The following is a 22,939-nucleotide window of genomic DNA, read 5'->3' on the forward strand; positions in this document are numbered from 1 at the left end:
CCTGAGGGACAGTAGTCTGTGTTTGCTTGAGCATGTTCGGCTCTCAAGGGAGTCAAAGGCACTCATAGTGATGTGTTTGTGACTGTTATATGCATGATTCCTGATTAGTGATAGAGTCTGGCTTTTGAACGGATAACATTCTGCTCGAGGGAATCGAACATGCTCTTTATGATATTCAAGAGAGGGATGAGAATAGAGTGCCTGCACCCCGCAGTTCGGGTCCTGCGACCGACATAGCAGTAGGTGGGTTCAATCACAGAGCAAAAGTGGGTGGAGCAAAAGGAGAGTCTTATGAGATTCCTTCCCTTTCTGTTCTGCTCTGGTGATCTCTGAAACCTGACAGGAAGTGTTTTTTGCCCTAGTTGTGAACCCTTCCTAGTTGTAGGCACCTTTGTGAGTGTTGGAGTCTAGAGAACTTGTTTACGCCTCGGGTTTGACTGAAGAGTAAAATCCTCCCCCTGAGTCAGGTCTTAAAACAGGGTCCTACAGTTCCTGGGATCAGCTCTTTCAATCTCGAGAACCCGATAGGAAGTCATTTTTTCACCCCAGTTTTGAAACCTTCTTTGTTGTAAGGCACCTTCGGGAGTGTGTGGACTTTTGAGATCCTAAAAAGACATTTGTTTCTGAGTGGTTGCAGCTAGCGCTTAGCTTTCCCCTTAATGGCAATGTTTTCATGGTTGAATATAAGTGGTACCCTTAGCTTGGTTTGTTGCTGGAGACTCAGTTGAGCATTTATAATGGCACTGTTAGCATTTTTGCCTAGCCCCCTTATACTTTCTTGTGATCTGCCGACCAAGGAAGGCTTGGAGCTCTTTTGGGCTCCAACAGGAAGTGGTCTGTTCACCTTTGACAAACACCTCATGTTGTACAGCACCTCTTGAGTGCTGAAGCCTAGAGACCAAATCATATTACAGGTTGTACAATGGATGTAGCTAGCCTTAGCTGGTACCTCCCATTGGTCATTTAGGATGAGCATGGAGTAGAACCTTCCTGGTTATGGGCAAGGTCCTCCACTCCCTGTAATGAGCTCGTTCTGACTTCAGCATCTTTCTGCTATAGACAGTGGTATGGCAACCAGTCTGTCCTCCTTGGCAGAAATCTCTTTGAGGTGGAGTGTTGTTAGTCTCTGGATCAGTTCTATTGAAGTCACGGACTTCCTTCAGCATGGTAGAATGGGCATTTGTTCCCCATTAGCATCCTAGTATGCAGTGCAAGTTCCCATTCAATAGGAAACATCTCGGATTACAAATGTAACCATGGTACCCTGAGAAAGGGAACGAGACACTGCTTTGATTTGCCATGCTGCAGGCCTGCCTGCCCACGTCTCCTTCAGACAAGTGGATGACGTACTAAAGGTGCCCTTTTTATACTCTGGTCACACCAGTAGTGAAGTCATAGGTTGTTGCTGACAAATGTTATTCACATGTTATTACACGTACTTCAGACACCAGTCATGTTGGAGGCATTCCCCATTGGCATCCTAGGATGCAGTGTCTCATTCCCCTTCTCAGGGAACCATGGTTACATTCGTAACCAGAGATGTTTTGTTGTATTTACACTGTTCTGATGAGCAGGGGTCACCAGCGTGTGGCCTTTTGAAAGCTTTTTTGCGAAACAACTGGTTCAATTGAAAAAAGGTCCACTGTCAATAGCTTAGAGATGTATGAAACACCAAGCAGCTTTCTCTTGGTCAGCGTGGCGAATTTGCATGACATGATTGAAATCGAAGTGGCAAACTCTTCCACCTTAACCCGAAATTCTGATTGGAATAACTGGATATCGGTTGTAAAATTTTGCAGAGAAACTTTAAAATTCTGACCACATTTTAAGAGCATGGTCCCCGTCTACCTGGAGTTAATGTTTGTAGTTAGCTGTCTCAATAACAACACATCTGGTTAATAAAACACAACATATACTAATTGTAAAAAATGATTTGTTGGCTTAATTTAAAGTAACCTGCAGCTCCTCTCTTCCCAGTTTCTCAGTAACACTCTGTTTAGATCCTGTCTCTATGAAGCCCCTCCTTCTGAAAAGCACAATGTGCTCTGATTGGTTGGCTAGACAAGTGTGATGTGATTGGTCAAACGCTCTGAGCGTGCTTGGGTAATATCCCGCCCCTTGCCATAAACGCTAGTTTCAACACACTACTAACTCAATCAGGCCCTGTCCCTTTATTTTGCATATGCCTTGGCCATGAATTATATAAATATTGTGACGTGTTCGTTCCTGAAAGAAAACTGGAGACTACAATGGAGGCATTTCTGGGAGCAGAAACAGTACGTCCTGATATAGAGAATAACTCCTGCTGGAAGGACTTTGAGCATTAAAAAGCCCTGCAAAGTTACAAAGCACAAACAGCAGAATTTCACACTAAAGAAAGATAATAATAGCATAATAGGTTCTGGATGACAAACAGAATATAGTACCTGATTGGGGACTCTGGCCATTGGAGTGTGGTTGGTGTGGAAATTGTGATGAGATCTCTGCGGTCTTATCTGACACACAGAGGGGCGGGGCTGAGGGGCTGAGGCAAGAGTCTCTTTCGCCCAATCATCAACCAGCTTGTGTAGGTCATCTGTAAATGTGCCAGTCTTATTGTTGCTGTTGTTGGCTTGAGCCTGAACGAGCGCAGTGATTGGCCGGGGCGATGAAGCCGGCATGACCGTGGATGATGATGATGAAGCACCAGGATTATGAGACCCTGAGAAAGAGACAGAGAAAGACCTTAAGCTCAGAAAATTCACCCCGAAGTTCTCTGTAACCAATCTGCTGCTCATTGACAGATGATGTGATTTGTCAATTTTATGCAGTTAAGTGTGGTTAATGTAATGGTCAACTGTTACTCATTACTAGAGGTGTAAATATTTGCTCAAAAATGACTTTATTCAATAATTTTAAAGTTAATTAAATTTTCAACATGTTTACACTATCTAAACGTTTGGGGTCAGACTTTTGAATAACACATGCACTTTAAGAGTCAAAACACCAATTAACCCAAATCAAGGTTTGTTCCCACCTCAGTAATGTACATGTAAGAACAGACACTGAGTATGTATTTGAAATGTGTGGATCTGATTGTATGTTTGTGTCTATTTCTTGTTGTGCACTTGTTTCTAGCCTAAAATCAAGCAGCCGGATGATTACAGAACCAAACAAAGAACAAAGCAAAACACATATGCACTTAAATGACCAGGAAAACAGAAATCATAAAAGTTTCAATAAGCACTTGACTGCATCAAACATGCACTAGAAAAAAAAACAAAAAACAATTCAAATGAATATAAAGAATCAAAATGGTGACACACATTTCACAATCTGCTGTTGCAAAAAGCTCTTATCACACAGGCGATTGCTCATGCCAACAAACGAAATTACAAGTAAAAAGAAAGAAAGAAAGGAGGAGGGACTAGGACCGAAGAAGAAAGGAGTGGGATATTTACTACTGCTGCGCTCTTTCCCTAGACATAGTCGTTTCAGAGTGGACCCTACAAGAGCAAAACAGCAAAGACAGAGACATTAGGAGGTGGGGAAAAGCACACGGCACAGCCCATTGGACAAGCTGCTGCACAGGAAAACATAGCGACCAATCAGTGAACAGATACAGAATCAGGTGCAGGGAGGCTTCATCTGTGATCTCATGAGATGTCAGTGGGTGATGTGTTTGAATGGCTCATGAGCTAAAAAGGCCTTTTGTATGAACAAACCAAGCATGGACTCTAAATGAGGCCAACACTCTTGTTTGACTAAAATGTTCTACTTTAAAGACCCCACGAACAGTCATGTGAAAAAGAAAGTACACCCTCTTTGAATTCTATGGTTTTACACATCAGGACAATAAAAAAAAACATCTGGTCTTTAAACGAGGTAAATAGAACCAATTTATTTAACCCATTTATTAATTTAACAAAAGATTAAATTAATTGAGAAGCCATGTGTGAAAAACTAAGTACACCCCACCATTCAATAGATTGTAGAACAACTTTAAACAGCAATAATTGTTATATGACTTAATCAGTCTCTCGCATTGATGGGGAGGAATATTGGCCCACTCTTCTTTACAATGTTTAATGAGTTTTGCAGGAATTCAAGGTCTCTTGAGGCCCCGGCACAGCATTTCAGTCGGGTTGAGGTCTGGACTTTGACTGGGCCATTGCAACACCTTGATTCTTTTCTTTTTCAGCCATTCTGTTGTAGATTTGCTGGTGTTCTTGGGATCACTGTCCTGTTGCGAGACCCAATTTCGTCCAAGCTTCAGTTGTCGGACAGATGGCCACACATTTGACTCTAGAATACTTTGGTATACAAAGGAGTTCATGGTTGACTCAGTGACTGAAGGTGCCCAGGTCCTGTGGCTGCAAAACAAGCCCAAATCATCATCCCTCCACCAGCGTGCTTGTGCTTACTTTTCTGTGTATTATGGCCATACATCTCCACTTTGGTCTTGTCTTGTTTCAGAAGTCTTCTGGTTTGTTCAGATGCAACTTTGCAAACCTAAGCCGTGCTGCTATGCTTTTTTTGCAACCCTTCCAAACATGCCATACTTGTCCCATCTTTTACCAATTGTATTATCATGAACTTTAACATTTAAATGAGGCCTGTAGAGTCTGAGGTGTTGCTGTTGGATGTTTTGTAGTTTCTCAGAGCATTGCACAGTCTGACCTTGGGGTGAATTGCTGAGATGTCCTCTCCTGGGAAGACTGGAAATAATGATACTGTGTAATGTGTTATGTGTTGTTGTTCATCTGAGGCAGTATTTACCTCATTTTAAGACCTGCTAAAGACAGGATGATACATAAAACCACTGAATTCAAAGAGGGTGTACTTTCTTTTTCACATGACTTTCACATAGAGCAAATAACCTCAGAGCTAAAAGATATGCACTAAAAGCCATGAAAATCTAATCTAATTTTGATCTCACAGGGTCTTTAAAAGTCAAGACTAACTAATTGAATCATTGCTCTGTTGCTTACAATCATATATAGTACACATTTGTGGCCGTGAGTGAAAATATTGAGCATGTAAGACTAAAACTGAACTGTTCTCCTCCTAAACCTCCACTTTTAACACTTTCCCCACCAATGATAAGTTTTTCTGAAAATTCGTTTTCACTGTTATATGGTAGGGGGCACTATTAAACAGCTTCTGAAAGGAGTACAGAATCTCCAGATCAAAACACAGATGAAGAAGCAGAAACAAGCAATAGAAGCATTGCTGACACAGATTTAAGATAATGCGATCATTAAACATTAAACAGATCTACTCCATCTGTGTTTCTGATCATCGTTCTGAATCCCATTCTGATGAAGTCTTTGACAAAGACTTGATTTTCTCAGCTTTTTGTTAAAAATGTTGCTTACACATATTCAACGTGTTGATAAAAAGAATCCCTGAATCTAGAATAAAATTGCTTTTTCATTTAAAAGCAGGAGTTCTGTTTTTTCTTTTGATATATTGCATGTTCATATATTCATACAACAAAATATAATGGGGGCCATGAAAGTTTTGTGAAAATGATCAAAAATGCTGCCGCTGGCTGGGAACTTTGGCTGGCGGGGAAAGAGTTAAATGCATCACCATTTAAAACCAAACAACAAACATCTGGATGCATAAAAAATACTTTATCCATCCCAGAGACGGCATGAGTTATTTATACAGTGGAATATTTTAAACAGAATTTCCATTAAGCTTTTTCAACAAAGGAAAACTACCGAAACATGAATACAACTAAAGTGCTGCATGCCGAATTTTAAATTTCACTAATAAATTACAAAAGCAGAAATAAAAGGAAATTTTCCACACAGTGAAGGTTAGAATAATGATTAAATCATAAGTTTGACAAGGAGGGAAACCAAGTATAAAAATAAACTGGCTTCCTAATCACAGCTATGATGTACTGGTGGGGAAATTCATGTTTTTGTCCAAAATGAACCCTCACCTAGAGGAACAAAACACTACAAGCCAAAAGTAACAGAAACACAGGGTAAATATAATATGCATCTGGGACAGTGTCATATTAGAATCATGCAGGTGACAGCCAAAGAACAGGAAGTGAGGTAAAAAATTCAAAATACAGCCCTGATGGTTTCCACAGCAACCTGCTTGTGCCCTTGGCATGCTCGTCTTCCGACTCCAAACATGAGACGGCACGTCAATCATCGTCTCATTGGGGTTTTACGTAGAGCGAAAGAAAAGAAGGCACATATACATAGAGACGATACAAAAGCTTTGGCAGACAAATCCATACACGCTCTCTGCTTTCAGTTAAATGTTGGGAATGGCCATGTTTGGGGGAAGACAGCTCACGTTATCGGTCAAAGCTGCAGCCCAGCACAAAGCGTTTGTAAAGAAGACAAATTGAAGGCCAGACGGGTAGACATCCAGCTCTTTCCAAGAATAGGATACACTTGGGTTGTAGAGGCACAAATTCCAAAATGGGAAATTTTTGACTTTTTATTAGTTGTGGTATATTGTACCATATTCATGGAAAGTGCCACCTGACATGAAGATGGAAATTAAATGGCTGAGAATGATCACTGAATGAGTGTGTGTTAGTGGATGGCAACATATGAGAAATGCAGTACAGAAAAACCAAAACAAATCACGAGAGAAGAGCAGAAAGAAACGGGGGAGAGGAATTATGAGTAATAGAAGAAAAGTAGAACAAATACAAACAGATGGACATAGACACGGGTCCACTGAGGAATCTAGTGCGCGGTTTGCTACTAGATTTATAGGTGATTCGCTCGGATGTTTGGTGGTAAACGGTCCAGCCTGTGGAGAAATGAATATAAGAGGGAGAGAGAGAAAGAGAGAAAGAGAGAGAGAGACAGGTGTAACAGCCGACACAGGCAGCGATCAGATCAGTACCCCATCAACAAGCATCATATCAGCAACACACCACAAAACGGGTCAAGCGTCTCAGAAAACAGTGGTTAATGTAGATGTGGAAGTGTGTACATGTGCCTGTGTGTTTCTAACAATGGGAATGCTTTTCTGGAATTGACATAAGTCTTATGTATCATTAGCCACTTTCACACATGAAACCCATTTACGTTTACAGAACTGTAAAATTGCCTCAATCACTCCAAGGGGTTTAGTTGGTTTAACTGGTAACTACATCAGTATGCTGGCAAAAGTTCGTTTTTTTTTTTTTTGTTTTTTTTTTGCATTGACAACCATTCCAAATAATCCATGTCTTTTGATGCAAATATTTCATTGGATGTTTTACCAACTGATATTTTCCCATCATTTCACTGCTCAAGAAAGACCCTGGTAAGAGCTGTGCATGTAAAACTCACTCCCTTGGCCTCAAGAGGAGCACTAGCGACTGTCGCTAGAGATTGCAGTCTTAGTATCCTTGTTAGCACACCCGCCTCCCATGCCGGAGACGGCATTTTGACTCCCGCTCGCACCGAGTCAAGTAGGATCAGTTACATAACACATTATGCGAACACCCTCCAAGTGTGCCGATTGTCTGAAACACATAGAATTACACCGATTCATTGGCTGATGGCACTACTGCTTCCCTCCATGGCGCGCATTGCTGGTGCCTCAAAAGGACGTGCCATCACCTCGCAGATTTCTCTTCTTCAAGATGCGATTTTTCTAGCGCAAGTTTGTTAGGAGTTTCGGACTGACGTTCTTCTCCAGAGTGGTCAGGAAGCCAGGCCCTCTTTGGCTTATTCTTAGCTTTGAGATGTGGTGACCACTGCAGCCCAGCCAGAAGCACAGTCTAAGTTAGAGGAATGCTTATTGGTCAGCCATAGTACGTGTCCGCCTTGCAGGTTGCTTCCATATTTCCAGGACCAGCAAAAGATTTTGAGGTCTTGGAAGCAGCCCATCACAAATCCGATCCCGACTTTACCAGTATCTCTGGTATGATGGAGAAGGGGTGTGTTGAAATGCCTGCGGTTGAAGAGGCACTTGCTACTCTTCTCTCACCGTCTTCGGCCCTATCTTGGAAATTGCGGCCATCTAAGCCCTGCAGGACTACATCAGCCCTTGATCGGTAATTCCTATATCACTGCCAGTCAGGCGGGTGAGGCATTGGATACCATGGTGGCTTTTCAGGCATACCAAGCTGATGTCTATAAGGATATGGATGAATTTGCTGACTTGACTCCAGAGACAGAGACAGTCAAGGAGCTCAGACGACCGACTGACTTGGTGCTTCAAGTATATGCCTCACACGATAAAGTCATTCTATGGCTTGGTTGGTGCCAACCGAGAGACATCCACGGTTCAACCTCATTGATGTACGTGAGAGAGAAGGTGGCTGGAATTCATAACCCATAAGCGCATCCGGAGCTGGCAACCAAGGCCTCCCAACCTGCTGTTCCTAATCGAGGGGTCCCCCTTCAGAGAATTGTGTCAAAACCGCTAAAGTTTATTTGACTTACTCCTCGTTGTTCTCGAGATGCTGTTCTGCTAGTTCCTCCACTCAGATGATGGCAGAAAAACACTGCGTCTTGATATATGATCTTCTCGCTTGTGTTACATGCAACAAAGCCTTTGGAGCACAGGAGTTGTGCCTCAAGTCACAGGTTCACGATGATGTGGTTAAATGGAGCATGCTGCTCAGCCACTTTAGGGTCCCCTTCAGGAAGGTCTACTACAGATAGAGGCACAGAACGATTCTATACCCCTCATATATCTTACACTGATCAGAGACATAGAAGGCTTTCATCGTTCTGCACACTGTCAAGGCAATTTGATCAGCTAATATGTGGCTAAATGGTCAACTGGTCAAGAAAGTCCTCTTTCACAGGCGTAAGTTTTAGAATTCCTGACTTGTCTTTCAGTTAATCTTAAAGGTTAGCAACTTCTGATAAGTGCGTTGAGATTAGTTCTGCGAACCATAGAAAAGGGGTATACCATCCTGCCATCATTTCAATGGACTACACCCCATAATGATAGGCATTGTGGTGGCTTTGATTTTATTGCAGGAAATGCACTCCCTGTTAGAGAAAGTAGCCATAGTGGAAATGCTTCAATCTCAGCGGGAATTCAGTATTTTCCAATGCCAAAAATGGACAGCTGTTTACAGCCAAACCTGGACCTGCATCTGCTGTGAACTTTATAATCAGAAAGTATAGTTTCAGGATGTTGATGCAGAGTCACAGGAACACAGGAAGTTCCTCAGGTTTGCATTTGGGGGCAAAGCTTAATATTTTCTGGGATCCTCCTTTCGGCCTGGCCCTCATACTTCCTCGTACATTCATGCATTAAATGGAATCTGCTCTGGAATCTGTTGCATCTTCAGGGCATACGCATTTTAAATTACCTCCACAATTGGCTGACTTTGAGTATTTGGTGAATTGGCATCTTGACATTATCCCTATGGGCAGATTCTGTCAGCACATGACTATTATGACATAATATAACACCTCATCAGTAGGTGGAACACATTTTACAAAGAACGTCAAGCTTATGGAGTCCTGAAGGGCAATCAACTCATGTGGCACTTAAATTGCCTGGAGATTAGAGGCATTCTCGCGTCCTAAAATCTGTACCCGACCCGAATCGCTTCTTTCCCGAACCCGACGTGCAAATTTTTTTTAAAGAAAAACCCAACCAGAGACAGACCCGATAAAATTAGACTCGAGTCCGACCCATCCAAAGGCATTTAGCCTTTTGAACCCGACTGGACCCGAACATAAACGGCATTGACGTGTCCACAGCCTGCAGCCCCGCAGTCAGTCACGAAAAACCCCGGTGTCCTGCTGACTGATTTGGCCGCTGCTCCATTACTTTCATTTATTTATTTACTGCCCAATGGATACTCATTATTTCTGAGTTTGGCTTTCAATTGTCACCAGTGGATTTGGATTTGTGTTTGTCTGCAACATTATTTACCTCATCTCTGGCGAAGGGCTTCTGCACACAAAGAAGAAAAGCCCTGCATGAACACACAGCGTAATGAAGCGAGTGGCTTCTCCTGATGGATCTCATAGCTATAAGATGGATTTCTGTGTGTGAGATTACAAACGTTTGTTCCTCTTCTACTGTATGTGCATTTCTCAAAAATGCACTTGATGTGAACACATCAATCATGTCAATCATTCATCACTGTAACCTCATTACATCCTATCACTTTAGGGCGTAATGTTATTTACCTGACCATAAGATGATTCAATTTTATTTTAATCCATGCTGACGCCACTCATTGAAATGGTAGGCAAAAATGTGGAGCTAAGTCTAAATGCGGATGCGTATGGAGCCCATTGCACGTAAGAGCACGGATTAAAAGAGAACTTAGAAAACTGTTGCCATAGAATTGTTTTAGATAAAAAAATAAAAAAAAAAACGTTAAATGCCTGACATAGTTTCTTGGATCCATTTGGAAAAAGCACATTTATTTTAAATTACCTGAGACCCCAGGCCACTGATACCGAATCCGATCCCTGTCCGAGACACTCAAAGTTTTGGACCCAAACCCCCTCGAGTCTTGGGTTTTCGGATCCAAGTGGACCCATGAAGACCTCTACTGGAGATGATGGCAGTTTTGCTACTTATAAACGATTTCTTTCCGGGCATTTGAGACTGTTATGTGATTGTCAGGACGGACAACATGTAAGTAGTTTCTTACATAAACCATCGGGGGAATGCGTTGGTGATCCATGTGGTGTTTAGTGGGCACATTCTTCTTTTGGCGCACTGAGGGCAGTGCATATCCCAGGTCAGTTGGGTGTGAGAGCAGGGTTAAGGCCAGAGAATGGAGGTTGCATTCTCATACCATGGGTCTGATTTGGCAAGACAGCCCAGTTCCCCTTTGGTTTGTCTCCTCCAACTCTTGGGATAAACACTCTGGCTCATGCGTGGTTCATGACCCACCTGTATGCCTTCCCACCGATAAGTCTGCTTCTGCCAGTTCTTATGAGAGTACGGGAACTGCGTCTTCTACTGGTGGCACCATTTTGGCCATTCTGCATATGATTGTTGGATCTGGTGTTTCTTCTGGATGAGAGTCCTTGGGAAAAGTCCGTTACAGATTTGAGTGGATTTACTTTCCCAGGCTAGGGGCATCCCCAGTTGGAAACTTGGAGTTTGGTTTTAGATAAAGGGCATCTAGGCTAACGGATCTTTTTCATTAGGTATTATAACAATAATTTGTTGGAAAATCTTTAACCAGCTACAATGGAAATATATAGAGCATTCACAAAATATACAGACTGCTTTGCATTTTACTCACTTTCTTGCACGGTATCCTGGTTTTACCAGGATACTTCCTCTATTTTTTCTCAATTTATTGAGAAATAAAATCCGTTAGATGTGTATTCAGACCCTATTCTCAGTCCTTGTTTTGATGCACATCTTGTTTTGAGGATTTTCTCCTATCCTTCTTTGTAGAACCTCTGAAGCTCTCAAGTTGAGAGTGTTGCTGTTCCACAATCATTCGGTCCTATGCAGACTCTTAGTGGGGTTAAAGTAATGGCACTGGTCAGGCCACTAAAGATCATCAGTTGGAAGGTGAACCTTCAACCCTACAGGAGGTCCTGAGCCCCGTTTCCTTAGTATCTTCCTTATATTTTATGAGTTACTTCAAGTGTAAAGGTGAAAGGAAACAATAGAGGAATCAGGAAATGACACCACCACAACATCAGAGTACAGTATGTGCAGTTTGTGCCACGTCTCTGGAACAAACTATTCATATGACAGATTTGTTCACACATAGCATCAATACAGAACTTTGTGTGGTAATAACTCCTTAATTTGGCAAAATACAAAAGATAATTTGCCGTCCCGCTCACAAGATTTCTAAATGGAGACATTTATGGCAAAGACCAAATGTGTGAAAGTGTCTACTGACCCGTAAGAATGTTTCATACACAGTTATGAGAATCATGCAATCTTTTAAACTTCCTTTGCTGTCCATGAAATCATGTGACAGAGCAATTAAGGAGCCGTTTAAATGTCACATTCTGGCTGACTCCATTTAAACGAAGTAAATGAGTTGAGCGCACATGAGACTGTGAAATAACCCCATGCGTGTGAGCGAGTGAGATATGTGACAAAAACAGAGAAGGAGAGAGATATGATAGTCACAGAGAGGCATCTCTGACACTTTTGTCTTCTGCATATCAGCTATAAATGACTGTCACGCTGCGTCTGAGCCAGGCGGTGTGCGTATCGAGTAATAAATCGTATGGTTTGGTTTCTGTGGGTTACTCCAAACACTAAAGTCCTGCTTCACATAATCTGTGATTGTTACTACATGTATTTTGCTGTCAGTGGGATGCTTGTTGCACCGTGGCTGGTTAAGGCAGACGCAGACGCATTTACAGCAAATATGCGCAGCAGCATATGATTGACAGGGCTAACAGCGGCGTGAGTGTGTTCACCTTGTCTGGATGGTGTGTGTGTGGTGGGGCCATAGATGTTGTCGGAGGACAGAGAGCCCTTGAGCGAGCAGGGCTGCTGAGTTTGGACCGGCTCCAGCGGTTCTGACACGGGACTGGCAGTGCTGGAACCCACAGAGCTGTTGCTCAGAACCGAGCTCTTGACCGGAGACCCCGACGCACTGGAGCCCGTCTCAGCTACAGGAGAACACAGATGGTTGATGGTGACAATCTGGGGTTTTACAGTGCGATAGTGAACGAATGGGTGGGAAATCCAACTAGGAGGAAGCTTTCAAAGTTAGGAAGAATCTAGACAAATTAAAAATTAAAGAAACTGGAATAGATATTGGAAAATGTTAATTTTGAAAATGTTACTATTTAAAGGGTTAGTTCACCCAAAACACCCAAAGTTAAGTATTAAACTTCAAAGTGCACCTCATGCTGTTTCAGATACGAATGATTCCACATGTCTTGTTGGGGAAAGTGTGCTGTTAATTTAAGCAATCAGATAAAACAATAAAACAGTTGACTGTGGTGCTGAGCTTTGCTGACCAAACTTGTACAATTTCTTTTGATTTGACACTTCACTGTCTTTGTCATTTGAGCCGAGCTAATAAATGGTCCGTGTGGCGCACGGTTCAAACGACTAGCACTGTTTTGTTCCACTTTTGACATTTAATTCATATTCTAATATGAAGTCTTCTTTCTGCCCTTCTGATGTTCGCATATTTTCAAAGAGGCTTTTCCAGCTTTAAATCTGGTCATTACCGCTATTATTAACGGCTCTCCAGTCAATGGGGAGGTTCCTGACACTTTTAAACATGCTATAGAACAACAACAAAAAAACAACAACATTATCTTGATCAGCAGGTCATGAATAATTACACACCCCTATCTTTTATTTGAAAAATCTTGAAAAAAAAGTTGTCTATTGTCAAAAAAAGTTGTCTATTGTGTTGTTGTTTTACGTCTGTCGTTATGAAATGATGTATGACCATCGTTACCAATCAAAATGCGTGTTCATTTAAATGCAATGCACCATCTGTCCTATTTTCATTTAGCAAAACTCATTTTTTATTAACGTTAGTTACCGTTAGTGATTTATAGTGCATATACACTATGAGCACATGCGTTCCCTGGGATCGAATCCACGATCGCACGATCACATGATTGCATATTGTTATATATTGCAATGCTCTGTCAATTGAGCTACGCAAAACCCGAAATATGACGCAGATAAAAGGGAACAATGCATTAAAATGAAAGTGTCCTGTTGTTGATAGGGGCGCACTCCTATGGGTCATATTTCAGGGAAGTGACAAACGACCTATATAGGCGTATTGGTTGGAGAACATGTTGCTTTATTATTATATTTAAGTGTAGACAGTAGATCATGATATCCTATACAAAGTCTCGATCATGTAGCTGGGTTTGTCTCTTATCTCAAGGAGAAAACCTTTTCTGTTAACGTAGGAAATCGTTTCTCATCCTGTGCTCAAATTTCCTATGGTGTTCCTCAGGGTTCCATTTTGGGTCCCCTTATTTTTTCTCTTTTAATAGGTTTCCTCAAGGTCATATTGTTGAAAGAAAATGTATCATATTTCTATGCCGATGACACTCAGCTTTATCTTCCCATTAAATATAATAGCTGTTCTGTGTCTAGTTTGTTTGATTGTCTGCATGACAAAAAATGCTGGATGGACATGAACTTTATACAGCTAAACAACGCTAAAACTGAAATAATCGCCTTTGGCCCAGCAGCTCTGACACTGTCAATCAGCTTGGTCTCCTCTCTACTAATGTGCACAACTGTGTCAAAAACCTTGGTGTCATTTTTATTCCACACTTTGTTTTGATAAGCAGATTAGAGCTGGTGTGAAAAACAGTTTCTTTCAGTTAAGATCCATTCCTAGAATCAAGATGATGCTTTCTAAGAAAGACCTTGAAACTGTTATTCATGCATTTATAACATCAAGGCTGGATTACTGGGATTCGCTCTATCTAGGTTTGCCTAAATCATCTGTAGATCGTTTGCAAATGGTACAAACATGGCAGCCAGATTACTGGCACTAGAAAACGTGAGCACATCACACCTTTAAAATTTTGCTTAAAGCTTTGCATGGACTTGCTCCTTAGTATATTTGTGATCTTCTCACCTCGTACACCGCTACAAAATCCCGTCGATCACCCAGTCAATTACTACTGTTGATGTTTTAAAGCTAGGGTTGTTCAGGCTTTCTCCTATAGTCTTCCTCTCCATATTAGATCTTCTCCTTCCGCTTCTATGTTTAAATCCTCTATTTGTTTTCAATGAGGGTGTAAATTTTCACTTGTGCATTTTGGTATTGTCTAATCTTTGAATTTGTTTAAATTTTGTTTTATATTTTCTTGTACAGCACTTTGGCTTCAACATCTGTATTTTTTAAATGTGCTTTATAAATCAAACGAAACTAAACAGAACGGCACGGCTGTGTACAACACGCATGCGCAGCATTATTTGCATAGTGTAAACATTATATCAAACATTTTTTTGTTATTTTGTCAAGAAAAATGATATTGTGATAATATCGTCTAATTGCCCAGCCATATTTACATTAAATGTAAATTGTTCTTTATCCAGAACAGCATTTTGTTGAGTATAAGCTTGTACTCCGACACACACACACGCCTGCATACATACTAGAGCTGTTGCTTCGGTTGCTCCTAAGCTGTTGCACCATGGGATTGAGCAGTCGGCTTCCCTTCAGCTTGTGTTTGGAGGCTCTGCGGCGGCGGCCTGAAGGCGGCACTGCATGCAGGAAGCCCACGCTGGGTGGAACAGGCCGACCTAACCGAGAATACAGCTGCTCGATCTCTCCTCTCTGAAGGGCCTGAAGCTCGGAGATCTCCTTCATGTGCCTGCAGGGAGAAAACATTGCGTTATGCGTTGCTTGTTTTCCACGAGGATGACTTTAGAGCGATGATTGCATGCAAGAAGAAACATGAAGAGTGATTCTGCTGGGTAATGCTCTGTTTGGCCGATGAAATTCACAGTTTCACAGGCTGGTGGGTGATAATTTTGATGTGAAAAACCTGCGTCAGAAACATCACTTCTGCTTATGTGTTTGTACGATAAAAGATGAAGCAAACTGCATTAACAAAAGGACACAAACCCAATTTATCTTGAACTTCAAAAGGCCGTTTGGTATGTTTAATAAGAGTTTAGTTTGAACAGATGCCGAAAGAGTTTTAATGCAATCAAGAGATGCTCATAGCTTACATTATAACTATGAGAATATCAATTTTGCAACAGTTTGCCATAACCATGTGTAACTGAACCAACTACATCAATAACGTGTGCATGTGTCAAACACGCTACAGAGAAATTAGCACAATCATTTATTTAGAGAAAACTATGCATTTTCATCAATCATAAAACTTATATTTATAACAGTAACTGTAATGGGGATTTAATTTAGGCCCTACAGGACAACTGCATTACAGCAATGCAAAAGCAAATTGTCTATATTTTCAGAGTTTTAATGTTAAAAGCATCTAATGTGAATTTTAATATATTGTGTGACCTTTATAGCTGTACTGAAAGTGATATTGGATAACTCGCTATTCAAACTGTTAACATAAAAGTGTGTTTTATGACTAGAGCTTGTTTCAGTCACTAAGTATGTATTTTTAATATTAAAATGGTGTAATATTTGTGAATTGATTATGTGCCCACACGCTTTTCTGATTGGTTGTGATTTGGGGTTGATTTGGTTGCGAGTGCAGCGCTCTTCAGAGAGACTCCGCCCACACGCTCTTCTGATTGGCTGTGATTATTGAGTGATTTGGTTGCGAGTGCAGTGCTCTTCAGAGAGACTCCGCCCACACGCTCTTCTGATTGGCTGTGATTTGGGATTGATTTGGTTGCGAGTGCAGCGCTCTTCAGAGAGACTCCGCCCACACACTCTTCTGATTGGCTGTGATTGAGTGATTTGGTTGCGAGTGCAGCGCTCTTCAGAGAGACTCCGCCCACACACTCTTCTGATTGGCTGTGATTATTGAGTGATTTGGTTGCGAGTGCAGCGCTCTTCAGAGAGACTCCGCCCACACACTCTTCTGATTGGCTGTGATTATTGAGTGATTTGGTTGCGAGTGCAGCGCTCTTCAGAGAGACTCCGCCCACACACTCTTCTGATTGGCTGTGATTATTGAGTGATTTGGTTACGAGTGCAGCGCTCTTCAGAGAGACTCCGCCCACACACTCTTCTGATTGGCTGTGATTTGGGATTGATTTGGTTGCGAGTGCAGCGCTCTTCAGAGAGACTCCGCCCACACGCTCTTCTGATTGGCTGTGATTTGGGATTGATTTGGTTGCGAGTGCAGTGCGCTTGCAAAGAGACTCCGCCCACACGCTCTTCTGATTGGCTGTGATTAGGGACAGATTTATTTGCTGCTTGTAGTCGTGTCGCATATCATTTTTACTTTAATATTAAAGTCAAGATGACACGCTGTTTGTTTTATGCAATATTTACCAGTTTAACGAGGGGGAAAAAAAGTAGGAGGGGACTTGATTTAAATAATTGGGAAATAAACATACGGTGAAAAGTGTTTCTATATGCTATGTGATGATGTTGTTGGCCAAAAAAGTCATTTCAGAAGTGAAGCAACTATTACAATGCGGTGAAAGATTACCAAGTTTAATTGTGTGCACTGATGAATTGTGCGTAAGACCAAGAACCTGTATTAAAAGTTTCCACTCTTCAATGTTTCTTTACTCACTTCTCTCTCAGCTTCTGTAGCTCTCGTTTCATGTCAGCGTCCTCAAATTCAGAGTCATTATCGCTGCTGACGTAAGCGGAGTGGGCGTGGCTGGTGACCGACGGGGCGTGTCCGTTCGCCACAGGACACGTGGGCGAATCGGAGCTCTGCACACTGCTGCTGTGACCCGAGCGCCGGAGGAAAGCCACCGCCCGCTTCATGAAGTCCGATGGGGCCGGAGCTGGAGACGAGGGCTTGGCGGACGGAGCCTCGCTCGGATCCTCCTCTCCTTCTCCTGTGTCTGAGGACAGGCACTGCATCGTCCCGTCAGCTGACAGAGAGCTCTGAGCGCAAGGCATTGTGGGTCTGGCCTCTGGAAAGGAAGCAGATGAGTCCTGAAAAAGAAACAAAAACAAATGTAAATGTGGGACATTGCTACGTTAGACTCCAAAACAAAGAACAACGTTTATGCAAATAACTCAAATTAAGTCTAAATAACCGAGAAAAAAAAAAAAAAAAAAAAATTACAGAAACTAAAGCAAGCAAACAAATAAATAAATGATGAATGAAGTAGTTATAAAAAATAAGACTAATAAATGAAGGAAAGAAAGAATGAATGAATGAATGAATTAATTAATTAATAAATATAACAACTACAAACATATACAATATACAAATAAATAAATAATGACAAATGAAGAAATGATAAAGGAATGAAGAATGAATGAATAAATATATAACTAAATAAAGATTAAAGGAATGAAGGAAACAATTAAATGAACAAATAAAACTAAGAATTCTAAATGAATGAACAAATATACATACAACTAAATAAATATACAAATAACTAAAGTAAATAAGTAAAAATGAGAATGAATGAAGGGATGATAAAGAAAGAAGGGATGAATTAATAAATTAATAAATAAATAAACATACAACTGAATAAATAAAAATAACAATGACAAATGAAGGAATAATAAATGAAGTAAAGAAGGAATGAATGGATGATGAATGAGCAAATAAATAAATAAATGATAAAGAATGAATGAATGAATGAATAAATAAATAAATATACATACAACTGAATGAATAAAAATACAAATAAGTATAGTAAATAAATAAAAATAAGTAATAATAATAATAAAAAAGTAATAAGTAATAATAATTAATTTATTAATTAAAAATAATTAATAAATAATGATAAATGAAGAAAAGAAGGAATAAATAAATAAATAAATAAATAAAATGAATGAATGAATGAATGAATGAATGAATGAATGAATGAAAAACTACATATACAAAAAATAAATAATGGTGAATGAAAGCATGATAAAGGAAAGAATGAATAGATGAATGAATAAATAAATAAAAAATAATGACAAATCAAGGAATGATAAATGAAGGAAAGGAATGAATGGATGGATGAATGAATAAATTACTGAATAAATAATGAAGAATGAATGAACAAATACATATACAACTAAATAAATATACAACTAAATAAAGTAAGAATGAATGAATGAATGAATGTGTTTGGGATTGAATAGCAAGCAGTGCATGTGAAACAGAGGCTAGTGTGCTACACTGCGGTCACATGACTTCATTATTCAGAGAGTGGATTACTATAAACACTTATTTTTCATTTATTCTCCAATTTCTGGCACAAACATCTAAACTTCTGACAGTTCGATCAAATAATGAGTCAAAAAAAGATATTAAGTCCCGACTACGGTTTCTCCCAGGTCACACTGGAAACGAGAGGTCAAGCGAGTTGCATTGTGGGATATTCTGTTGTGTACTACATATTCTGGCAGGCATGTGTACAGGTCATGAATGCCGTACACAATACACATCTCACACAAACATGACTCCAAACGCAGACGGACCTGAAATAAGTCCGGAGGGGCCGAGTAACGCTTGCTCGCCGACTTTGACCCGTGTCTGTTCTCAGATTCCAGATCCATCACATGATCTCCTCCGCCGTCACGAGCGGACGCGTCTGAATCGGTCGGCTCCGTCTACAGCACACAAACTCACAGCGTCAGTGAACTGAGCAGCAGAAGCACAGAAATAACAGTCGGGCACGGGCGGCTCACCTGGAAGTGGCTCTTGGACGCGTGTGTGCCTGACCCCGCGCCGGAGTCTGACCTGCTCAGGAGTCTTTTGAAGGCTGATGGAGAGAGAGAGAGACGTTTACAACTCTTTATTTAAACAATGTGCTCCAAAATACAAAAAAAAAAAAAAATTACAAACAAATTTAACACTGACAACACCAGGTGCACAATGTAGTCCCATCTTCACAGAGAGTCAATAAAGCAGCATTGAGCTCAAACTCAAGTAAACTCCTCGTGATTTGACTAGATTTATATTTCACTCTTCAGCTCTTCCACACGCTAATCTAGCATGGCCAGCTATAAAAGTACACTGTTCTCTGTGTTTTCCAATACTTGCATTTATCAATAAAAAGTGTTTATTAAAACCAAAAGCCAGATTTCCAAGTATTCTTTCCAATAAGTATGACATTTTCACGGTATGATAACAGTCTCAAATATCACGGTTTCATGGTATTAAACAATCAATTATTATTATTATTATTATTATTATTATCATCATCAGTTAAAATAACCAAAAAAAATTTATGAAAACATTCAGTTTTTTTATTTGTTTGTTTGTTTTTTGGGTTAAACAAATGCTTTATTATAACAAAGAAAAGCATTTGTTTGTTTTGTTTATTCAAATTTCAATAACCAAAAACATCTAATCAATTAAATTTAATAACTAATTATGGGTTAGATTAACTTATATTTATCATTAGTAATTTATTAAAATTCAGAAGAATTAAGTCAAACCAGAATTTCTGAATTTTATGATTTAATACAAATATACAATCAAAAATGGTGGTAATGAAATTAATGCATAAAACTTTAGCAATTGAATTAATGTTTTTTTTTTAATGTAATTAAACGAAAATGTAACTTTATCCTTTTACGTTTTGGAAAAGTGCTGCACAACAGATATTTACTAAATTAAAAATATATATTCCTTAAATAATGTTTAAATCAATTTTATTATTATTATTTTGAGAAGTACATTCTGTCAATCCCAAACTGGACTTTTATTTTGACAGGATGTGGTGAAGAGCTTTGAGTGTATGCTGAAATGCTCATTAAGCGTTCTCTCAGAGCAGCTCTGGATATTTTTGTGTATATTTTTGGATATTTTTGGGATATTTGTGTTTATGTGTTTGTGTCCTGCGATAGTGAGGCAGCAAACAGCATTGCGTGTATTGAGTGTGTAGTAGACCAAACGGCGGCACTCATTCACACAGAGACACAAAACAGATATTTCTACAGCAGTCTTTTAGCACTATAATATTCACAGACCCCAGACCATGTTGTGATTTGATCTATTGTACAGCTCTGTTTTAATTTGTTTCATAAATCCGTCAAATCGCACGGATGGTGTTCTAGAATACAGACGAACACATTCGATGTGTTTCCACCTTTTGCAGCTACTCTCTGCCCACATTTTTGGCAAACTGGATATCTGTCCTCGAGGACAACCACACGTTTGTTTTTTCTATATCCAAAGTACGGGTTGCAAGTCATTCAACCCCTAATACACACACACACACACACACTTACGGGCAACAGCAGAGTCACTCAAGGTCCCGAGACTGTCAGACCTCTCTGGAATCTGAGGCTAAAAGAGACACAATAACTGAAATTAAATCTGAGAAATACAACAAAAATACAACAAACAACATTTATACCAATCAGCTTAAAATAAAGGCTCATTGTTAAGAAAAGGCCTTATTTTTTAAGTGTATTAATTTAGCATTTGACTTTATCTAAAGCAAATAAAAATTGAGAACAAAAGCAAGTGATGATTTTGATGATGATTTTTATAGTTATGAAATGATCTGGCACACTGATCCGATGACTTTTTGTGAGCTATTAAGCTGTATTGTGCCATCAAGCAAAATGATTAAAAATTAAATATATATTATGTGCATATATAACTAATATGTACACTACCGGTCAAAACCTTGGAAACATTACTATTTTTTTTTATTTTTTATGTTTTTGAACAAAGTCTAAATTCTTCATAATATTTCATAATAAATACAGAAAAAACGCAATAATATTGTGAAATATTATTACAATTTAAAATAATGGTTTTCTATTATAATATACTTTAAAATAGAATTTATTCCTGTGATTAAAGCTGAATTTTCAGCATCATTACTCCAATCTTCAGTGTCACATGATCCTTCAGAAATCATGATGATTTATTATCAATGTTGGAAACAGTTGTGCTGCTTAATATTATTTTATAACCTGTGATGCTTTTTCATGATTCATTGATGAATAAATTGTTAAAAAGAATAGCATTTGTTCAAAATAGAAATGTTTTCTAACAATATAAATCTTTACTATCACTTTTTATCAATTGAACACATCCGTGCTGAATAAAAGTATTAATTTCTTTAAAAAAAAAAAAAGAAAAATTACTGACCCCAAACTTTTGAATGTTAGTGTATATCGTTACAAAAGATTTCTATTTTAAATAAATGCTGATATTTTTTAACTTTTTATTCATCAATGATCCTGAAAAAAGTATCACAGTTTCCAAAAAATATTTTCCAACATTGATAATAAATCATCATATTAGAATGATTTCTGAAGGATCATGTGACACTGAAGGCTGGAGTAATGATGCTGAAAATTCAGCTTTGATCACAGGAATAAATTATATTTTAAAGTATATTAAAATAGAAAACCATAATTTTAAATTGTAATAATATTTCACAATTTTACTGTTTTTTCTGTATTTATTATGAAATAAATGCACCCTTAATGAGCAGAAGAGACTTTGTTCAAAAACATAAAAAATAGTAATGTTTCCACACTTTTGACTGGTAGTGTGTATAACTAATAAATATGGAACTATTCCTTCAGAAAGTAACAGGATTGATGGGAACAGGATGACAGTTGTGCATTTCTACCCTTCATGACACGGACATATGAAATAAAATAAAAATTTGATTTTTCTGACTATTATTTTATTTTTTAAATCGCTCATATAGGATGATATAGTGAGAAAACAGGGGACCCTGTAAACAGAACTGTTGGTAGTGTTTTTGACGTTACCAGTTTCTCAGCTTTCCTCGCGGCCCCATCGCTGCCCTGGCTGTCTGACAGCGGCGGTGACCCGGGCGGCTCGGAGGCGGAGCTCGTGGTTTGCGAGGGGTGGTACTCCTGGTACAAAAGGTTTCGGAGTTTCTCGTCCAGAGTCTTTATGGTCCTGTCAGCGAACTCCAGCCGGGGCGGCCCCTCGCCGTCAGACTCGGCCGGCTGCACCTGCGCCGCTGTGGCGTGCTGCGGCTGATGGGTGGGGCTCTGAGGCTGTGATTGGCTGCTGCCGACGGCGGCTTGTGGAGTGGGCGTGGCAAAGGGCTGCTGCAGCACCACGGCTGCCGTCTGGCTGACGGGCGGCTCCGCGCTCGGGCTGCCGTCATGAGCCCCGGGCTGCTGAGGGGGTTCGTCGGCTTTCTGAGCCGTGACATCGAGAGAAGCAGGAGGCGCAATCGGGCAGCATGGGATATCAGAAACCATAGAAACACCCGGCGGACGGGCGGTCTGAGAGCTCTCAGAGAGACACACTTGTGGCATTGAGGGCTGTTTCTGCAGAGGTTTGGCACTCTTAACATCCTGCGCTTGAGATGAAGAGGAACTCTCTGGGTCTGGAGGAAAATAAGTAACCACATTGAATTTTTTTCTTGTTTGAATCATACATTTTAGTCATTTTGCTTCTCCAGTAAATGTGTCTTGATTTAAGAATGTTTAGATATCTGAACTAGA

At 39.9% G+C, this 22,939-nt stretch overlaps 1 protein-coding gene across 2 annotated transcripts in view; it reads right to left on the bottom strand.

Annotated features, from left to right (window-relative positions):
• LOC137027392 (serine/threonine-protein kinase WNK2-like) overlaps positions 1-22,939 on the bottom strand; it is an 88,400-nt gene that overhangs the window by 3,070 nt on the left and 62,391 nt on the right. For both annotated transcript variants that reach the window (XM_067395544.1, XM_067395543.1), the window contains 8 exons: positions 22,229-22,821; positions 20,720-20,777; positions 19,172-19,245; positions 18,962-19,093; positions 17,097-17,470; positions 15,019-15,236; positions 12,342-12,536; positions 2,427-2,701 (listed from right to left, as the gene is read on the bottom strand). In XM_067395544.1, coding sequence (XP_067251645.1) covers positions 2,427-2,701; positions 12,342-12,536; positions 15,019-15,236; positions 17,097-17,470; positions 18,962-19,093; positions 19,172-19,245; positions 20,720-20,777; positions 22,229-22,821 — 1,919 coding nt within the window. The remainder of the gene's footprint in view (positions 1-2,426; positions 2,702-12,341; positions 12,537-15,018; positions 15,237-17,096; positions 17,471-18,961; positions 19,094-19,171; positions 19,246-20,719; positions 20,778-22,228; positions 22,822-22,939) is intronic.

The sequence above is a fragment of the Chanodichthys erythropterus genome, chromosome 9, assembly GCF_024489055.1.
Source record: "Chanodichthys erythropterus isolate Z2021 chromosome 9, ASM2448905v1, whole genome shotgun sequence".
NCBI lineage: Eukaryota > Metazoa > Chordata > Actinopteri > Cypriniformes > Xenocyprididae > Chanodichthys > Chanodichthys erythropterus.